The sequence below is a fragment of the Lates calcarifer genome, linkage group LG21, assembly GCF_001640805.2.
Source record: "Lates calcarifer isolate ASB-BC8 linkage group LG21, TLL_Latcal_v3, whole genome shotgun sequence".
Classification (NCBI taxonomy): domain Eukaryota; kingdom Metazoa; phylum Chordata; class Actinopteri; family Centropomidae; genus Lates; species Lates calcarifer.
In genome coordinates, this window is record NC_066853.1 from 10,213,160 (window position 1) to 10,235,557 (window position 22,398).

Consider the following 22,398-nt stretch of genomic DNA (forward strand, 5'->3'; position numbering starts at 1 on the left):
TATTTAAACTCTCTAATAGAGGTATAAAATGACCCAAAATCATGCAAAAAAGTGGCTTCTGAATTTTTCTTCTTCACATATGAAATAATTTTTAAGTGCCCTGCTTGGCATCCTGATGGTTAAACTCAAACAGACATGAGAGGGCCTGATACACCTTTCATTAGAAGACTTAATATATTTTGCAAAATAAAATGTTTTAAATGTTGAATAGTGTCACACATTTTTTGCACATACTGATATGAATAATTTATTAATTCACATTTTACAGCCCACAACGAACTATCCATCCCACTTCATCAATTAAAAAGGATAATTCAACTAAAAATCCTTCCACCTGTGAAAAAGAATTATGCATCACACAGTCTCTTCACTCTTTCGCCACATAGTTTCTCTTCAAGAGTGTTATCAATATGATTTTTTAAAATCTAGTCTTATCTGTACTTTTGGTCTCCATTCCCTTGTTGGCAGAAGAGCAGAGCACCCAACCACCAGCCCTCCATCTGTCCCACTGCTAAATACAAGTTCAGTAGTTCATGTTGGCCAAATTTGTTCCTGTCCCAGAAACTGGACCAACTGAATGTCCTTCTGCTCAGGGGCCTCCGGGCTCCTCCTATCACTGAGCTCAGTTTCCTGGGGTTCCCACACTACAAAGAGCAGATCAATCCTGCTCCTTTAAAGATGTCACTGTGCCTAGGTTTCAGTGAAAAGCATAGAGGAGGAGGAGAATGGTGCAGACGCCAATCACTGTACCAAGGATGAGAGAGTCCCGTCTCTTCCGCAGGTTGATTCGCTGGATGAGATTGTTGATGGTGGGGAAACGGTCTAGGAAAGTCAAAAGTTAAGGAAGATCACAAGTATTTAAATTCCTCAATTTTTGTGATTTTGTGATCAAAGTTATTAGAAATAAAATAAGAAAAATAACTACTTGCATTTGCCTTTCTGGCATCTAAATCCACAGAACAAAGGAGCATTTACAAAGTGATAGGTGCATTGTGGAACAGTGTGGCTGGATAACCAAAGTAGCACAACTACTTTGTACATCCCAATGGTCCCTCATCATAGATTTCTGAAGGGCCAATATTGATCTCACACCAGGAACTCTTCAGCTTTCAATCTACTTTGTCTTCCATCTGGTTCACCGCACAAAACCACACAGATCTGTAGCATAAAGGATACTGGCCAGCGTGTTGACCCTGCTCTGTATGGATTTCAGCATGCCCCTTTGGGAGGTCATGTTCTCCTTGGTCGCCATGGCAATACTGAAGAGACAGAATGAAATGAGTTAAGAAGTGACATTACTGCACGTGGCTGTGGTCATTAGTACTGTAAAGTGCCTTTGGCTGCAAATGAGACAACATATGATTGGAAACTCAATACCACCAGGGGAAGTTTTTGTGGAAACAAGCATCCAGTTAAAAGGGTCAGAGGTGGAGCAGTTTAAAGCTACAAACTGTCAGAGGACAACAGAATCACTCAAAATATATCTTCTGAAAATCAATTAATAAGAAAATGTCCTATCTTTTAAATTAAATCCCTAGCTACTATTTTTACTGTGGTGGTCGTATGTGTCAACCCCCTCTGCACCATGCACCAACCTACAAGCTCAACATCTAGGTTACGTCATATCAAAACTCTTTTTGGTGCAGGAAAGCATGTATGATTCAACACAAGACCACAACTTTACAGTAAAAACTACATAATGCATTTTAAGGCAGAAGTAGAAAATGTAGAGAAAGATATCTGCTGATATTTGCTTGAAAATCAACTTTATCATTAGTTGCGCCTCATGCCAACAAGTCCACACCAATCGGACAGATCAATACATATTATTATTGTAATTGTTATTATTATTAAAATCGGATATTTAACCCACAGGGAGAAATGTGTTGTGACTTTTTGCAGGTGTACAATTGCTGTGATATTGCACCTCCTCTTGTTCTCAATCTTGGGCCTCAGCAATTCTCAGAGCAGGAAAGTGCAGCTGGGCAGTTGGCAGGAAGTTTCAGGCTCTATGTTTGCTTTCTGTGGCATCTGTTACACACACTAATCAATAACATCCCTCACTTCTACAGAGGGATCAGAGCAGTTGAGTTGTAGGAAATTAGCTCCCTCTTCTATCTCCTAAAGATGTTCACACATATTTAAGATATCCAGGCATTCAGAGATTTTATATAAATAACAATTGAAGTCATAGTTACTTCTTTTAACATACTGTAAACACATAATACAAACAAAATCTTGATATAGCTCCCATAGATTTCTTTGTTGAAATACTGAGGCCAAGACATATACTGAGGGCATTTTACAATTGAAAAAAATAAATTTATCACAGAGATACATGTACCCACTGTGCTACATGCCAGCAATTGTGGCAGATGTTGACATCAGGGAAAAAGAAGAGCTTATTACATTACACTGTCAAAAAGGTAATCTAATAATTCTAAAGTATCTTTTTAAAACATACTGTATATGCATCCTTTGTTAGGACATTTGATCATTTCAAATGTCTACAGTGAAATGAACATGTGTCACATCAACTACAGGGTAAAAACAGTGTTAATAAGCTCAAGAAACAAACAGTTTGTACCACAGTTTTTTGGGGGTTTTTTTTTTCAGCACTGCAGGCAGCTTTATGTAACTCTGAACAGCAGGGTGACAACCCGTAAGCACTGGCCACAGGGGACGAACTCCTCCCACCCCCTCGAGTGACAGAGCCCCACAGGACGTTGGTCAAAACAAAGTAATCACCACGGTTGTTTACTCTTTTGGCTGATGAAGTTGATGAACAGCAGGCTTAGTGTGGGTGTGTGTGCGTGTGTGTTTGTGTGCATGTGAATGCTGTTTTCAAGCAAGTAAAGTCAAACTTTGCAAAGTTTGAGTGTGCAAGTGAGGTCATGGCATCTCCTGCGGGTGGAGGTTGCTGAGGGGACAGTCCACAGTCTTGGCCTGGATCCGTGTTTTGGGGATCATGTTCTCCTCAGTCAGGAAAAAAGACTTTGCTGACTCCAGCAACCTCGACACGCCTTTATCTCAATGTTAACCAGCTCATGAAAATCAGAGCTGGAGAATAAAGATTCCCCTTCACACACTTAATGTGATCAGTGAGTGATCACTGTTGAAAAGGGAAGAGGCCTGTCAAGTGAAGTCGGTCTAAGTCAGTTTTATTTATATAATCTAAAATCCTACATCAGAAACCTGCTTCAGAGGCATTCAGAGGAGAAAAAATAACCTTAAAAGCAAAAAATACCTAGAAATCTCAGTAGGGATCCTTCCTCCACAACACACAGAATATGTTCAGAGCGTGTTTGTTAAATTAATGTATAGTTCGGAGAGATTATTCTGTATGAAAACACACCTCTGTATTTCTTTTTATTATTTTACAAGATATACAACACAGACAAGTGAAAATTAGGGTCTGAGCTGTCAGATTAAAGGGTTTCTCTACAGACACTGATGGTTAACTGGGGGCTTCTTATTTTTAAATCAGTGGTACATGTTCGGACTCTAGACCATTACATTTATCACCTCACTATAAAATTAGATAAAGAAGAGACCGAATTATTACTGCAATCGTAATTTGGAAATATTTTGGTATTTGGAAACATGGCGCACAATGAATAAGCAAAAGCATGACTCTTTGAATGTGCATTTTAGTTTAGAGAGAGAGTATTTAAAGAATGGTGAACTTCAGTGGTAAAGATTTTTTTTTGACGAGGGCAGAAGAAAATAGGAGCTACGGTTGGACAAAAATGAGCAGTTCAAAGAAGGGAAGAGAGGAAGCGAAAGGGGAGAAAAATCCCACAGCGTCGTGTGCCATTTTAGTGATAAAAATTCACCAATCAGACTGCTGCTCTAGCCAGCCCTCAGGGAACCATTGTTAACGCCATTCATTACAGGGACTGGAAATGGAAAAGGTAATGGGTGGGAGAGGACAGAGGGAGGACGGCAAGAGAAAACAAACTCGAATGAGGGTAAATCCTAAGCAACATATTTATGTAGACCTGAGGGGAGAAAGGGGAGTAATGAGAGATGGATAACACTCATGAATCAGTGAAGTGGGAGGAGTTAGTCTGTCATTCTGTGTTGAGCAAACCCTGTTCATTTTATCCACAGATTATATTGAGAGGCCGGCCGTTGGCACACAGCACGGAAGTCAACTATAACTCCTGAGGAGCACAACAATAAGAAACATCTATTAAATGAGAAAAAAAATCAGGTTTCCTGGGTGGCTGATAACAGGCTGTTGGATATTAGAGAAGTGTCCAAGTGACTATAACAACACAAACTGACACAAAGAGATTATTTCTCTGAAATTAAGAGTCATCTGTGGAGAAACGGTAATGTCTTTTTTTTTTTTTTTTTTTTAAATCAGGAGAATGTGTTCTACAAATTCATAGTTTGATATATACAGGTCCAAGCATTCCAGCTGCAGCCCGTAAAAATGCAGTCCACAAATAGGCTAAGGAGACAAAAACCATTTAATGTTGAATTTATTAATTTCCTCCATTCCCTGTTTATTTATGGTTGTTTCTGAAGGATGAGACGTGATAAACAAGGTTAAGTTTTCTACAGGAGATCAACAGGAGCTATGAGGCTTGACATCTCAGCCATGTTAAGATCCATACTGAGGGTTTTGAGTCTGGCACAGCAGGTAGATAGGACCATGTAGAAGGGGGATGGGGCTGTCATATGCAAATATATGTCTTCCAATATGTTCAAGACATAAAGAAGGTCTTACCTTATTGTGTCATCCATCAGTCGGTCCGAACTACAGACAGCGAGAGGGAGGGGGGAGGAGAGAGACAGAAAAAGAGACCTGTTAGTTACTGATGTAAGCAAGTGTAGAAAAAAGGAATGGTAATAATCAACTTGAGGGTGATAATCAGTATCATTTTCAGATTGGCAGTGATGAATACAGAACTAACTAGCACTTATGTGCTGGTTGGGACTGGATTTCTTTTTCTTCTCTGCACATCAATCTGATCAACTCCCACATAGAGATTAACAAACCAGTTTGGGAGAACACAGCTTAATGTAATTTCAATCTTCCCACTCTTATGTTTGTGTGTGTGTGTGTGTGTGTGCTACTTGTTATCCTTTGTTGTTTGGATCTTTTCCTCAACACAAATAATGTCCGGTTCTGCTCGAGGTTTCTGCCTCTTAAAAGGAAGTTTTTCCTTGCCACAGTCGCCTAGTGCTTGCTCATGGTGGGATCTGTTGGGTTTTTCTCTGTAAATCTTATAAGATAAAGAGTACGGTCTAGACCTGCTCTATATGTACAGCGTCTCGAGATAACTTCTGTTGTGAATTGGCGCTATATAAATAAAATTTGACTTGACTTGACTTGAAATAAGAAAAAAGCAGCACTCGATGTTAAATATGCTGCTTGTTTTAGACACAGTATTTTAGTTAGAGCAGCCACCTTTTAATTTTTAACAAAATGAGTCATGTGACTCAATCAAACACAGACACTTTATTAGGCACACAAAATCAAATCCAACAGAATAGCCATGCCATAGCATCCATCTTTATGAAGCTTATAACATTCAGTTTTTAGTGACCTTGCCATGAATGTGTAAATTCTTAGCACTAAGGTTAAAGTGGTGATATTTTAGTGGACTGGATTATATTCTGAGGTGTTTCTAATATTCAGATTCCCTTATGTATGTAAAGGACAAAAAAAAAAAAAAATGAAACACCTCTCAAAATAATGTCATCCTGTACAACACCACCTTTAAGTATGAACTAAATAATAAACATATTATTGAATCTACACTTCTCCACCCACAATGTCACAAAAAACATTATGAGCTTTGTAGAGATAGATGTTACACCAGTGCTGTTGTACTGAATTGCAGTAGTTTGCACAGGTGTACCTAATACGGTGGCCACTGGGTGTATGTTTACTCCCCCAGTCTGTAGTAAATGCAAGAACAAATACAAGGGAAAAACATTTGGCTTTGACGTGTAAGTTTCTGTTAAACTTCTGCACTAAACAGTGTGACTGTTTAGTTCGTCTTCTCCTCATGGATGAGTCTGGACTAAGTAGACCCAGAGAGGATTCCACCTCAGAGATCATGGAGCTTAATCTTCTGCCTAACTATAAGAGAGGGAGTGTCAAATGTTTGCTTTTGTCCAACAGAGAATACTCTCACACACATTCACACACACACACTCACACACACAAACCTTTTATGTTGTAACACCAGTTTTGTGTCTCAGGTTGCTCATAAACAACAATGCTCTCAGCGGTTTACTCCCTAATTGGAATCAATTTGGATAATGTTCCAGAGAACTAAAGTAAACCAAACAAACATAACTGCAGGGATTGGATTTCAGAGTTCAACATCCACTCAATAGCTCCACATTCTCATTGTCATGCTCAATAAGTCATCTCTGTTGAGCTCATAGCGTTCTTGTGTAACTAACAGAAGTGACGGGAAGAGAGGGCTGATTACTCAAAGATTCTAACTTTATTCACACCAAACCCTTACCACACCACAACCATCACATGTCCCGGGTGGCAGTTATTTTACCACTTCAACTTGTAGCTCTCTTTTCCAACAATTGGAGGGCCACTTCAAAGCTGTGTGTACATGCGCTATTTTATTCCCCGACTCTTTTTTTCTGGATTTCTCAGTTGGCCGCAGTTGCTAAAATAAAGACACTACCATTCTATTAAATATGGTAATGGTGATTTCAGTTGCCGACTGTAACAATAATGCTCCAATTCTGATTAATTCTGTGCACATGATCATAGTATATGAAATGTTTCTATATTGTCATCCATGATTTTCACTTTGAAAATCATAACATGTTAAACTTACAGAGAAAGATGGATGAGTGTGTAGGTTACCTTACATTTAATGGGGTGACCCCCATCTGCCCTGCAGCTGTTTTCCTTTTAAGTGAGGGGGAAAACTTACTATTAGGTTCTGCATATACGCATGCATTGTTGGCAAGTGTATGTGCTGAGCCAACAGTTTCTTTTTATCTAACAGATGCTGGGCAGCTCTCAGAGGAGTTTCAAAGACACAGTTTATCAAAAATGATTAATTCAAGGAACACCTACTAATCTCAAAAGACAAGTAGGCTGATTATTACAGAAGGAATACTGCAAGGCTGAAAAAGCACAGAGCTGAAAAACAGTTTGTGTTTTAGGCAGCCCTAAAAATGACACAATTATGTGATAAGATGAACTTTACTAATCCCACAGGGGGGGAATATTCATCATTACAGCAGCAGGTAGGTATCAAGCAAAGTTAAAATGAAGATATTTGCATCTTCAGTGTCTTTACATGAGCAAAGCCGAGCAATGGAGAGAAGGATTTGCATGTGTAAATGCAACCATTACACATATTACTGTCTACGGGTGTTTGTGGAGTGTCTGGTGGGTTGTTGGGAAAAGTGCTGGTTGTACAGTCTGACAGCAGCAGAGAGAAAAGCCCAGCAGTATCGTTCCTTTTAACGCCATGGGTGGAGTGTTGCCAGAGTCTCACACAGTGGGAGGGAAACTCCAAAACAGAGCAATACCATCAAGAGGGTCTAACTAAATTTGACTGTGAGCCCTGTGCAGGTCATTTTTATGGTCGAGTATTGACCGACTGATCTCTCAGAGGACAGATCGTTTTCTGGATTATATATTCATGGAATTGCTTTGAGACTGGTCCTGCTAACAACCTGTAATGTTAAGGTCTTTCTCTCTGCTGGTGGGCCAAGCAAGACTGACCTCAACCACTCAACAGGGATGAGTTTAACTGCTGTATTTAATCGCCCAATTGTTACCTTGTCTCAATCTCATTAGACAAGTTTATATGAATTTTCGCACAGTTCCCGAAGAGTTATGGGAAAGGTAGTAGAGATGAGAGAGATACTAACAAATGGAGCATTACTAAATACCATCACAAGAGTGTTGCCCATGAGACTGTGGACACTGCATGGGACACGGCACAGTCACGATGTGGGCTGGACAGCCTTCTGTTCTTGGATCATAGCTCCACATACAGGCACCAAACTGTGATTTGGCAGTTGTTTGTAATATCATATCTTTTGTTTTTGTCACACTGAAACTCATTTACACGAATCAAATCATTTAGTGAAATGATAACTGGCACAAAATTCAGAATGAAGGCTGGCAGGCAAGTTTGGCAGAAATGGATTATGGGAGCAGGTGGGTGCGGTAAAGAATAGTACGGGTAGTTTTGATGCAGAGCACAATGGAAGTAGGTCCATACTGTTTTAAACAAAAACAGCAACAACCACTATTCTTCAGTCTAATCACAACTGAGTGGCTGTGGCTTTTGGCACCTAGCAGTGACCTAAAAAAAGGTGGTATGTCTGAGATAGGCAAACAACAACTTAAGTAGAATGTGGTTAGACGATGGCCAGACTTAAAAGATGAAAGAAAAAAAATGGTGGACAGACAAATGACAGACAAAGAAAACTAAACCTTTAACTGTCTGTCTCCCGACAGTGTTCACCTTGTAAATCATGAGCTGAGGAGCAGAAGAGAGAGTGGCTGTGAGCCGAGGTGAGCCTTGATTCATGGAGTTTTTATATGCGGGGATGAAATGAGGGAAAGGATTTATGTTTTGCTCCTTCCATTATCAAACCGCAGCAATAGTGGCGAGGTTGACTGTGCCATAATGCTCATGTATATGTGGCCCGCTGTGGTTTCAGCTTTGAGTGGGTTCTTTCCGTTTCCCCCGGTCAGTGGTGTTTTTGCTGCAGTCATTAAATTGCTCATTAGCTCTGAGCTAATTGCCTTTCCCGGTGCAATGAATAAAAACTCCTTGCCCACATACGTCTTGCCATTCACACGCACATGAACACAGACCCAGACAGGCTGCTTACTGCTCATGTGCATGTGTCCATTTTCAGCTTGCATTCAGGACTACTACAACCAGCCTGCACTGGCAGTGTCATGCAGGTACCACTCTAAGTAACAAATAACTTCTTTTCCTTTGTTTTCTGTTGACTCATCGATTATTAGACTATGTAAGCGATATTCTGAAAGAAAATACTTCACAGCAGCCTTCTGAGAGTAATGCTCTGTCAGGTTGGCTTTTAGAGCAATATGAGGCAGCTAATAAAATCAGCCAGGTAAACTGAAACATTAATTACTTTGCCTAGGAAACAGTCTTGCAAATCTTGGCAACAGTTGCAGAAAGCAAACTGCATCAGCAAAGAGCTTAAGTTGTCACAAATCAAAGCTCAGAGCCAATTCAAAATCCACTGATGCATTCTCAGTAAGATTCAGAGATGATGATCTTCATAGTAAAGCTGCTTTTACTGTGGATAATTAATATATTTAATATATTATAATCAATATGTTTAAAAATCCAGCATAAGAAAGAGGACCTTGACTTGAAAGATGATATTGTTTATGTAAACTTAGTATCTGATATCATGTGTTGTCAGTAACCACAGCTACATACTCGTCTTCCATTTTGTTCAGTTGGTAGGGTCTGCAAATACCCTGCGACTGGACAGCAGAGAAAAAGCTGTGGTGATGTAGAGCATTTTACTGCCCAGAGATGAACACTGGTCAAATGGGAGGTCTGTGAAAGAAAATAAAAACACCAAGCACCCAGAGTGCATACCAGTAAGCAGCAAAACACTTCAAACCCACTGGAATCAATCAGAAAAAGGCGTCTTCCCTCACAACATAGATAGATCTTAATTTTGGTAATGTCTTTACGGGAAAATGCATTTCAGTAGATAATTATAGACCAACACATATGACGTAGTCAGTAAATGTGATTAATGCACTCAACAAAAGTTGTGCCACACTTCTAACTGAATCTCTAAACTTTCTGAACTGATTCTACACAGAATTGTTTGGGTCTCCTAAGCTTTGGTCAACCAGGACGCATAGGGCAAGACTGTACCCCAAATCCTCAGGATTCTCATCTACTGACTGCATAATAGTATCAGGAAACTGGCAGCTCTGGTCAAACTTTGTTAGACAGACAACAGGCCAAGCAGAATAAAAGCAGGGGTCTCAAACTTGGGGACAAGGAGGGACAGAAAAGAAAAGAAAATTAAAGAAGGAAAAAAACAAAGTAAGAAAGAAACAGAGGCTGTAGTCGGTGAATAAGTTGCTTAAAATGCTGGGAAGGTCTGTTGGATGGAGAAGCACCCACAAACATCCTGACAAATATTTAAAATCTTCTTCTTTGCCAGCATCACTTTACTATGCACTACACCGCATGCATTACAGTTTCAAATGACACTGTATTTACACTTAATTACATTTTGTTACAAATAAGACCTTGTAGAAAGTGAAAGTGAGACACAGTGGAGAAGTTGTAGGGTTATATTGGCCATCATGGTTCTGGAAGTTAAAATCCAATTTTTTTCCATAAATAACTTCTGTTACTGAGCAATTCAATCATTTAGATGGGCCATAAACTGTCTTGGTTTAATTATAGCTACTGAACTGATACCAAGATGCCTGAAGACATTCACCACCCACCAAATTTTTGTTGCTCATGCTGGTAATGACACTGGAGACATTCTATTAAACACTGATAATGTACCTTACTTTAAAAAATATACACACTGAGGGGAAATGTTTATGACAATGGCTATGACATAAAACATAAAGTGCAAGCAAGTATAACAAGTATTGCCACACAATTTTGGACACTGAATAGGCCTTTCAACAGGTGATTTAACACACGTTTGTTTGCTCAGGCTCAGACATCCTGAGACAGGACAGTGTACAGTGCCAAGATGACACTTATGAATGAGTAAAAGAGGAGACTGAAGGGAAACTGCAGAAAAAAGTAACTTTCAGCAGCAAACAGACAGCAATAAATCCAAGCAATTGTATGTGAGGTGTAAAGTTACCCTCACTTCACTGTCAAAAAAAATCCTGTTTGACAGGAAGTCTTTATCAGTGTGACCACTACCATTAGAGCTGGTCCAGCATGAACTTTTAATGGACCTACTCCTCCCTCCTTCTAGTTTATTCATGAACACTGACCCTTATGGGATAAAGAGACAGGAAAAATAAGTATACAGGGATGAAGAATAAGACAGAGATGGAGAGAAACCACAGAGAAAAGAAGATAAACAACCCTTACACAAGCTCTAATACCTAAACAAGTTACAGTTCACAAACACTATTACAGACTCTTGTTGAAGTATTAAATTTTACTGTTGTTTATAGTCATATCCTGCAACAACAGCTTTCAAACCTTGTATGTAGGCAGGTCTGACTTATGAGGAACCACAAAAGGTTCATCAGTACCAGCAAAAACTAGAGAGGAGGCCATCTTAAAAATTTATTTAGGTATGTCAGTCTCATTAGGCTCTGTTGAAAATGAATGCAGGCTGGCAAGCACTCCACCCACCGCAGTAATTTGTAGATTAACTGGCAGGGACTTCTCTTTTTTTGTTGTTTGGAAGTGATTAGTCTTAGCTGATCAGTTTGGCAATGCTGGTACCATCACTTGCCAATATATTATTCTCCCTCCCTCTCGCAAACACACACATACACACACAGTGACTACAATGCTTATGCAAATGGGTACTGATCATACATTGCATTATCTACCCTAAAACCATTGTATTCTTCATGTAGGCTCACTTTCCATAGGTAAAAAGCCAAGGGCACAAAGCAGGGTTTTATCACAAGCTGAGCTGCTCAATGACAACTCCACAGCTCTCAATAACATGATGTGAATCTTAAATTGAAGAACATCCCAGAAATCTTTCTAGAGCCAAATAGATCAGGTAAGTTCATGTGGAGGACACCTCATTATTCATAATTCATATCCTTAAAAATGCCTTTTGAAAAGTGTGTATCACAGACTGAACAAGATAAAGAGGATTTTAACTCAGATCTCTCATCTTTATCGAGTATCTGTGCTCCCCCTTGAGTGAGACTTCAGACGATTGCTCTGGCCACTAACACATTTTAGTACTTTTCTCTTCAGGCCCTCTTTCCTGTTTTATGGCTCTAATAGGATCAATCAAGCGTAACCCGATCCACATCTCCAATCGCATCTTTCCCCTCCCATCTTTGTCATTGGTCTGGGGAAGCCCTCTAATATGGGTTGTGGTTTAATAAGATAATTTTATTATCAATATCCTGATCTATTGTGCTAGATTGGCCCAGGAGCTTAACTGCTGGGAATGAAGCTGGCTGCAACGAGGCGGAGGAGGTTCAGCACAATGTGTCTGTTCTTATTTCACACTCAGATAGTGACAGATTATTTTATCATCAGTGCTCAGTTTGGCTATTTGGAGGCCAGTTTCAATAGATGAGGACAAAGAGGATTTTATCTTAGAAGTTCTTAAAAAAAAAAAAAAAGATCATATTATCTAGAAAAATTCTTCCCCTCCTCACTCAGGCCAGAGTACAACATACAAGGACTGATTTTTCAGGGCCACTCCCTTTCAAAGACAGGAGAGGAAGAATGATTCTCTCTCTGCTTCAGCACACAAATCCATTACAACATTCACTTGTGGGTCTTTCCTAGTAGTGTCATAGTGAGTATCACAATGCAATCACTGAGACCCTTGTGTAGGTGCACTGACAGAATGTGACTGAATTCACTTAAGTAGTCAAGAAATGGTGGCAGTTTGCAGCTACATCACTCTCTTGGCAAACGTCTTTCCTCTGAGTCCTGAACCTCAACTCAGGGAATCTGTCAATACAGAGTAACTCACTGGAATCATTTTTATGGGATGTAACATGAGGCCAGGGACCACTCTGACTGAATGAATGTAACTGATCAAAATACTGAAATTTACAATAATATTGGCATGTAATAACAGGCAGATTAGCGCATCCGTGTATGATAATATACAATCAAACAGAGCACCTCTCCTGCAAACCATTAGAGGTATTTGCACTGAGCTGCAGATGGCTAGAAAAAGGGTGACTGTTAAATCCAGCTAACAGCTGCAGCAGTGACAGGTTTGCAGTTCAGGGTGTAAAACATTCCACTGCTTTAACAATCCTATATCCTTTGTTGGGTGATAATTATCACAGTAATCCTTCAAGTAACTTTGATTGAAATTATGTGGCTACCAAATCACCCAAAAAGAAATCCCACACAATACTCTCTGGATAAACACCAACATCAGTTGTGTTCACCCATCAGCAATTTAATCACCATGTGGCTGCCACAACTAAGGCTGTTACAGGGACAAGGTCAACTGAGGTGGACTAAAAGGGTTAAGTCAAACTTGATTCAAATGAAAATGTTGATGCAATTGTAATGCTGTTGTTTTAGAGGCATGAAATTAAAAACCAAATTCAAGATTGCCATTGCTCAACCCTGAAAAAAAAAACATCAAGTAATATGATCTATAGAGTCACCAATACAAGAATACACAAGTGTGTGCATACTCCCACATGCACAAACTGTACACAGCCTATTAGGAAAATGGATTTACAGTGAGATGATCCACCCCTTGTCATGCTGCCACCAACTCTTTGTCAGCCTCCTCTGTGCTACAGATTTTTTAAAAACTAAATTTGATTGAATAATCTGCTGACTCAGGCAAATTACCTTAACAATTGTGTGTATGTTGATACTTAGATATTAAACCAAACATTGATCATAGATCAGTGTTTCCTTTCACATATAGTAATGAAAATCTGGAGAAAGGCTTTCTAGAGACAAAGCCAAATCACATTAGTGTTGATGAAGAATCACATCATTAGTGTTCTCAAATATTGCTGTGGGACTGAAGGGTTATTTTATTGGACTGCAATATGTTATTACACTTTACAGGTGTTCACCCTGTTGTGTCCACCCCCTCTATATGAGTCACTCAAAACCAAAACTACAAACCCCTTTTCACTTAATAAATTGAGAGATAAACATTAGCCGTGCCACGTCAGAGCAGGTAAAGCCGGTTTGTAAATGAATTAAGAGCCCTGTGATGGGGAGTGAGTGAGTGGGGACATTATTCCTTTGAGAGACTGAAACAGGAAACAAACATTTAGCCACAGACAAAATCAATGTGCTGCGTTGTATTTGCAGACTATGTTCAAATTGTTAAATGGGATCCTAAAGCGTGGGCAACAGCAAAAGCTGTGGTTTGTTGTGTTTTCCTTGTGCGCGTGTGTGCCCTGCTGACATTCAATTTTACTTTCCACATAGGGTGCCTCTCACAGATTTCACAAACTTCACGACCTCATGCTGTTCTGCAGTGTTTGAGAGTCAGCCAAATGATAGGAGGGCACTAATTACTTCACTGGCAGATCATGCCTTAACCTGCTGTGTCAGTATGAAGAGTACACCTAACTTTTTGCAGCCTTAAGATGCAAAGTTACATAATAAGAGTAGAAAATATGACTTTTAAGGCAGTTGAGTACAACCCCGCCCAACAACTGGATCTAAACCATGTCCCATCCAATATTTTCTTTAACAAGCCATTAAGCAATGCACAAAGGTTTTGTGTCTCAACTAGCCAGGAAAGCACTCAAATACAATCTACTCTGTTTTCTCTATCCTGAATTATACATCAAATTCTAGATTAATGAGTGCAACATAATGAAAACATCCCATCCGTTAGAAGGCAAAAGCATAAAGAGATGAAGCACCAAGGGGTGCCAGAGCAAGCATCAGCAACAGCAGTGATTTCCAGTGTTATTCCAAATGACTGCACCCTCAAGATGAGTTATCCTAGCTTTGATTTCTGAGAAGCTATGGCTATTGCTTCACCAGGAGAGGCTGTACAGCTCTGAAAAAAATGGTAGCTATATTTGAACTGCTGGTGTTGAAAAAACACTGAATAATAAATATCCTTAAGTGAATTATAAAGTTGGATCATTGATAGGTTCAAATTCTTCAAATATGGCAAAGAAGGGTGCAGGAAACTTACTTTCTCAGGTGCTCGTGCTCCTTTAAAAACAGCTCTGTTCTTCTGTTGTTGACCCCGGAGCCACTCTTATATGTCCTGAAAAAGCCATGTATATACATTAGTAAAAAAAAAAAAAAAAAAACAAAAAAAACAATGTCACAAATTAAACACAATGATGTGGCAATATTTGTTTTGGTGATGTGAAAATGATCATTTAGTAATGATCAAAAACAATAGGAGAATGGCACTTTTCTGCAATCAGGCAATGACAAAGTCCTGTTATGTCATCCAAGTCAAAAACACCACCACCCAGACCTCACAACCATGCTGAGGATACCTTCAGCTGAAGTCTTAGGATCCTGACAGACCAAGCTGACAGTTATCTGACAGTTGATAGCCGTGCACTTGACTACCAACTGTAGCTTTTGCGATCAGTATCATAGAAGGAGCTATTGGAACAGTTACACATGGTGAAGCTTTGCTGGTTCACACAAAATGCAAACAAATGTGGCCCAAAGCTCTTTATCTGACAAGCTTACTGCAGCAACTTCTGCTTTTACTATTTGTTGCAATAATCAATTTGATCCAATAACTGCTGTGTAGACCAGTCTTTATCAAACAGCAGTCAGTGCCAAGGCCACAGCAATCCCTGTACCTGCCTTACAGTAAAAGCATTCTTGCGGTTCACCAGTGGAAAGCCTTTAATGTGAAGCAGCAGCAGCAGGAAATGTTCAGTTTGCATTAGAAATAACTTAACACAGCTATTACAGCACCAGTATGGTTGTTGTAGAGCAGGTCACAAAACAACACAACAAGAACAGGGTGGTAGGAGTGGTGAAACCATCAGGAGCTTCTACCATACTGAAAGCTGAACAAAGCAAAGCTTCTCTCTAGTCACCTGCATGACCACATGTATTGAACTGATTAGCATACTGCAACAACACCACCTGGAAGGGCAGTGATGGTCATCCTGCTGCCAAGCTGGGCCATATTTAGAAAGCCAGCCCAATTCTGCCTTGCTATGTGTGGAAATGCCAAAAATCGCAGCCCAGCTAAAGATGCCATACTGGGCTCGGCCTGACATCGTCCTCTGGCTGTGCACAAACTGGATTAGGCTTTCTGTATCACTCTCTCTCTCTCTCTCTCTCTCTCCTGCCTCTTTATTCCTCCATCCAACCATCTACCCAAAAACTCACCATGCACTCACTTCAACTGAAGAATTTTAACAGCCATAAATAATAAACATGAAGAGCAGAGGGAGCCATTGGATTGGCATTGAAATTTGTATCACTAGAAATTTTGTGAATGGGCATCTCATTCAAAAAGAGTGGGTGGGTGGGACTTTAGACCAGTGTTTTGTGAGCATCATGAATGCAAGAGACCACCGATCCTGTCCACACACTGACAGCAACACACAATCTCAGGTTAATAAAAGAGCAGAAATTAAGTGGTGTGCTCTCCTACTGAACTGTTTGGTAGCAGAGCTATCAAAGTTAATGGATGAATTGTTAAATCCACTCTTAGAGCAAACACATCATACCACCTATTCTCTTTTGCTTCATGCAACCGTAGCTATCAGCATCCGTGAACAGCTGACTCCCAGTTCTCTCCAGGGCTTCTGGTCATTTAACAGCCCCACCCTCCAGTTGGGTGAGAAGCAGGGGGAGGAGGAGGAGCTGTGTAACATAAGAGTTTTCACACACATATACCATAAACATCCAACCCCACCCAGCTACCTATAAGCAGCCCAAGAGCAAATGTGCCTACTTCATCCCCAGTGCACCATCCAAAGGCACTGAATGGAAATACTATATTCAGTGCACACACAGCACACTCCACCATAGCTGCTTTGAGTCTGGGGTGGCTGCCCCACCAGCGGGGATGATGTCTTTGCAGGGCTGGAATTGCCTGTACTGACAGCCAGCTTCAGCACTCCAGCAAGGCTTTTTAAAAGGGCACCAATGTAAATCACAGGCTGGCTGTCATTTTTGTTGCTGACATTTAAAATCAAAGCAGGAGCAGAGGGTCTGAGCTCAGCTCTGCTCCATGCTGCGCTTATGAACGGCACAGCTGCACACAAGAAATGTGTGTGTGTGTGTGTGTACGTGCATGTGTGCACGAGAGTATGTTTTGTTGACAGAGTCTGCAAGATATTGATACAGTGTTTGATAAAATGGCATATTGCTCATTTGGGTGCTTGCATAAATGAGACAGTGTACGCCATTTCTTTTAATTAGTATGGATTTTGTGTGTGTGTATTGTAAACAACCCTGATACACATACAAATCTACAGTGAACAACGTCCTGGCCAGTTCTACTCCATGCCCAAGATCTCTACTGCCCTCTACCTGACAAAAGGGACAAAATGCTCAAATGCAGCCGACACATCCATCACTATATGAATTGTATCTTTCAAAACTTGGCGTAGGGTCTGAACAAACTGACCTTAACGTCTTGCTTTCAAAACAGAACCTACTCTGTGGCGTATTTTATTAAAAACTGTTGAAACTGTCGGTAGTGTCACTTTCATTGTTATGCTGCTGTTATGATGGAAGTCACTGCTCTAGCCACCTGACATATAACTGCAACTTTAGTTTTATCAAACCACAAAGTCAAAATATTGGGTCCTTGCCTCTGTTATTTGGGGAAAATAATTTTGTAGTTCTCATTTTCCCTCACAGAATTTTTCCTTACTCTCAGTCAGAAGGGAATGTGTGTTAGTGATAATAAGTTAGCTCACAGTTTTCTTATACATCACAAGTTGAATTACAGGAAAAGATAATAATAAAATAATAATCTAGCCGTTCAGCTGCCCAGGAAATGGCTGCTTTAATATGCTGTTAATTCATACATCATCTTTCCCACACCCCACCAGCAAAGGTCAGTGAGAGAGGTTATGGGCAAATTGTTTTTCAAAAGAAATAATCTCTTGTAAAGCATGACTCGACATCTCATTGCACTGTGCCATAACAGCAGCAGTTGTAATTCCCCTACCTGTGAGCTCAGATGGTTCCCTCATTAGCAGCCCCTGGACACATTAGTCATTGTTAGGCTGAGCACTGGCTCAACAACACAGGCTCATTTCTATGCATTAGATTTCATCAGCACTGAGCCCATTAGTAGGGTTGGTGGCACTTCTTTGCAACGTGATTTAATGAGAAGATTGAGTGAACTGTTGCATGTAGTGCTGCTGACCTCATGGGATGTTACTAACTGAGTAGATATACAGTCTGATTGCTTCTATGCAGCATGACTTGCAGTTATTATTAGACAGTAATGGTGTGGTGGCACATTGATGCAAGTGGGTTTAATGAATATAATTATTTGTGGTGTAAAGAAGAATGCCCTATCCAAACAAAAATTATAGTTTCTCCATTTACACATAAAGAAGGAAAGCTATTGAGAGGAAAAGTGGTACCTTCCTCCACAACTCAGTCTTCTACAAATAAATACCAATACACCAACAGCACCATTCCTTAACCTTGGTTTTAACAGGACTTTCCTTACTATAATAATAATAATAATACCGGTAGGATTTTAAGAAATAGTTTGATAATGGTCTACAGAGACACATTAGTCAGTGTAGCATGTCCCTGATGAGCATGTGGTCTCATCAAGTTTTAAGGAACACATGTTTTTGGATTCAGCAACACAGTTTAATACTGACTGACTCAATACAGACATGATATGTAAAGCTACAGTATGAGCCAACTGTATATAGTCAGCGAACCCTTTCTGCATTCTCCATAGGAGACATGAAAGACAACCTGTACAACTGCATATCCTCCACATGTAGCATGCTAATTATTAAGTAACAGGACTGACAACTTATCATGAAACAGACACACCAGGGGCTCTATTTTTAATGTTGCATTACAAGAGCTTAATCAGAAAAGTTATTATATAAAGTGGCTGTGAGGTCTATGGAACATGTACGTCTGTCTGAGGCCACTGCAGACTGTCTGCATACTAGATGGATAGAGGTGGATCAATAGGAGTCCTGCAGTGCTCACCGTACGCTCACTGCTGCGTCTTAAAGATCAATAAGCCATTACCAAAAAAAAAAAAAAAAGGGACAAGAGTCACGGTCCGGGGGAGCCTCCATCTCATTTCAATACACTGACTCACAGCTGAGCCAATTTGAAGAGAGGACACACTTTCTCAATACAAGGCCGAAGAGGTCATGAATCTTCTCCAGTTTTAATGGCCAACATTTTTCAAGAGCGTGCCACATGGAAGTCAAGGTTCAACTATCCCTCCAAGGAATAAGGTCTATAACATAGGAGTACCGTGAAAAACGCCTGGCTGGTTTTATTCCTCCACAGCCAACCAGATCAAACACAAGCAATGCGTCACATGACAATATTATTTGTCTTGTGGGTAGTACAGTTTCATTTCAGTGAGACAATAAGAGACTGTGTGCTGGCACTGACTACCCATCTACTGTACCTTCACCAGTCAATACATTTAATGAGTTATCAATAGTCCTGTGCATTAGAACTGCATTTACAGTGTGAATAATAAAATACAGTGACCATGTTCACACAGCTGTGACACATGCTGGTGTCAGCAGGTACTTACTCGATGTCTTTCCTGACGGACCCCAGCAGGTCTTCCCTTTCTCGGATAGCCAAGAAGTTGCCTTTGGTTTTGTGGAATTCATGTGTGTAATCCTAAGAAGGAAACAAATAAAAGTGAAAATGCAGAGGGTGTGGGTGAAACGGAAAACGACAGTGTCAAGTACAAAACATAAACATTATTGAAAAGTTAGGGTAAAAACTGAGAGGATGAGGGCAGACCTGTAGGATGTCTCTGTGTCTCTGAAGAGTGTGCATGAGTGCAGCATTGAGAGAAGTCGTTCCCGGGGCGTTGGTGTACTCCGCCATCTTGTCATTAACTGCAGTCAACTGACAGAAAGACAGAAATTGAAGGGAGGGATACACAGATGGAAAAAACAGCCACAGACAAACAGAATCCAGATACAAAATGTCACATGCAAAACACGATGAGACTGTGTGTTATCATATTTTGCATGTACAGGACCTTTCAAGCCAAACAGCTAAATAAAGCAACACATTATAGGGGCAAACAGACCCTTTAGTGGTCAAAACCGCACAATATCACTATTTGAATGTACCAGCTGTTTTTGACTTACAAATTAAAAAGTTACATTTTTCAGTGAATGGAATCAAACAGGGTTAAATGCAAATCACACGAAGAGGTAGAGTCTGCAGTGTGTTTTCCTACCGATGAAGGACAAGAGCCTTGGCATAAATCCAGTGCTGTTCTTATTACAGTATTTTCACTGGTCTTTCACGAGCCACTGACCCATGAGAATTTACTTACTTTGGCCAGCAGCTGTTCAATCTCCACTGACATGGTGTCAAACATCCTGTCCTGGGTAGAGTTGTTTAACAGTGGGGTGGTGTCTGACCTTGAGGAGTAAAAACAAAGAAAGGAGAAAACTTAGAAAGTCACTGAGATAGTAAAAAAATGTACTGGTATTGGTTTGAATTGTTTTGCTGAATAAAAGATACCCTGACAAAATTAAAAGTCAAGTTTAGCACTAAAACTTAATATGAAAGGATTAATGCATGTGCGAAGAATCTTGAGCACTTGGGTTCAAACAGTGAAAATAATATGGAAATATCTTAAGGAAGAGTTAAGGGCAAATGAACAATGAACTTGAATTAATAATGTGCCTTCATTGCCAAAAGAAACAAAGGTGCACTGGTGGTGTTATAATAACAAGATCTCCATGGGAAACTTCTCCGTCACTTACCTCCCTCCTAGGATATTATTACAGGTGAACAACACACTTGGACTTGGTATGTATTCAATCTATTGTTCATGTATGCTTCCTTCCTTTTCTGTGCTGGCAAGCTTCCACCCACATACCCAGGCAATTGCACCTCATTATCTTTGAGAATGTTACATAAACAGAAAAAATCTTTGCCTTTCTACTTTTAAATATCTCATGGTCTGTATGACTGAGAACCTTTACAGATTTTTGCCTTAGATGGTCGTTAACTCTGCACATGTGACAGAGGACTTGATCTTACGTGTCTCCTCGATGTCCATCCCTGGAGCTGCTGTAGCTGGTACACAGTTTACTGAAGGAGACCAACTTCAGGTCAAGTTCATTCTCCAGCTGCCTGGCCTGCTTTCGCAGATCTGTAACACAGACACACACACCCAGACAAAGCATTCAGTGGTGGAAAGTAACTAAGTACATTTGCTCAAGTACTGCACTTGAGCACATATTTGAGGTACTTTTTACTTATTTCAATTTTATGCTAATTTATGCTTCTGCTCTACTTCATTTCAGTGAAAAATATTCTAGAGGTATGACTTTTATTTAGCTAAAAAAAAAAAAAAGTTTTTGCCAGTTGTTAAAATTAATGATGACCAAGACGTTGCCTATTACCATGGAGAGTTTTATAAAGTCTTATGGTATTTTATACTGTGATCCCCTTTTTTCTTTTCTTATTTTATTACTTTTGTTTATTTTACTTGGATTAGCAGCTACATGTGTACAGATTTGTTTGTTTTGTTACCTGTTATTCCCTGAGTTACTGTGAATTTTAAGTTAATTTGTGCTGAGTTGTGGATTTTAACGTTAAACCTAATTTAAAAAAAAAAAAACTTGATTTGCAAAAAAATGTTGCCTAGCCTTTGTGATGGCTTAAAAGCAGGATTTTTACTCGTAGCGAAGCACATCTTAACTGTGGTATTGTAACTTTTACCAAAGTTAATATCTGAATGTCTTCCACCACTACTCATTTTAGTTTGTTGCCAAAGCCAAAGAAAGATCACTGTCATTGCAACAAACATTGTTAACTTGTATCACTGGAGGGAGCTGAACGAGTTCACTTAATCAGCCGTTCATCAGCACAGGGAAACATGTAGAAATTATTTCTACTCATTATCATCTAATGGGTGTAACAGCTGGCACAACTACCTCCGCATGTACCGAGCGGATAAATCGTTTAGGCGGCACAGATTTGACAGCTTAAAGAACAACGTTAACTTGCTTGGCGACGTGTTAGCCACCGTTAGCTTGTAGCTAGGCGTTGTGGAGACGTATGGGTTTAAACTATAAATGTATGAACCAAATTCGCCGGCAGCTACACTTGGAAATTGATTGTTGACACTATGTGTGCCGTCCTAGATGTTGTTGTAAAGACTGCGCAGTGTAAATCGAGTCAAATTTTGCTCTCTTACCCTCCCAGTAGTTGCTGCTTCCTATTCCTGCCATCTTTGTTGTTCTGCGACGTCACCAAGTTCCGCTGTGTGTCACGTGTCATTAGAAGACGCTCTACTTGAAAAAAAAAAAGTGAAATAGTTTTTATCGCCCTCAGCTGAGCCTCTCAGGTAGCACACTGCCCAGGCTCCACACGTATCATCTTATATTAATGTCTCCAAACGCTGCTTTCATCTTTTTACTGTTGGACTCAAGCAGCAGCAGCTTAGTTAAAGATACAAGAACAAAAAGGATTTCAAAAAATTATAATTATGTATTCATTATAAAGTGCAAAGACTCATATGAGAAACAAGTGTTTGCATAAA

At 39.9% G+C, this 22,398-nt stretch overlaps 1 protein-coding gene across 1 annotated transcript; it reads right to left on the minus strand.

Moving 5' to 3' along the window:
* Positions 1-220: 220 nt before the first annotated feature.
* Positions 221-22,139, minus strand: gosr1 (golgi SNAP receptor complex member 1). Its single transcript, XM_018687227.2, has 9 exons — positions 22,054-22,139; positions 20,892-21,003; positions 20,176-20,263; positions 19,629-19,736; positions 19,411-19,502; positions 14,851-14,925; positions 4,739-4,768; positions 1,177-1,259; positions 221-822 (listed from the first exon to the last, which is right to left on the minus strand). Exons 1-9 carry the CDS (start codon positions 22,085-22,087, stop codon positions 698-700), a joined length of 747 nt encoding a protein of 248 aa, XP_018542743.1. The 5' UTR covers positions 22,088-22,139; the 3' UTR covers positions 221-697.
* Between the last annotated feature and the right edge of the window lie 259 nt (positions 22,140-22,398).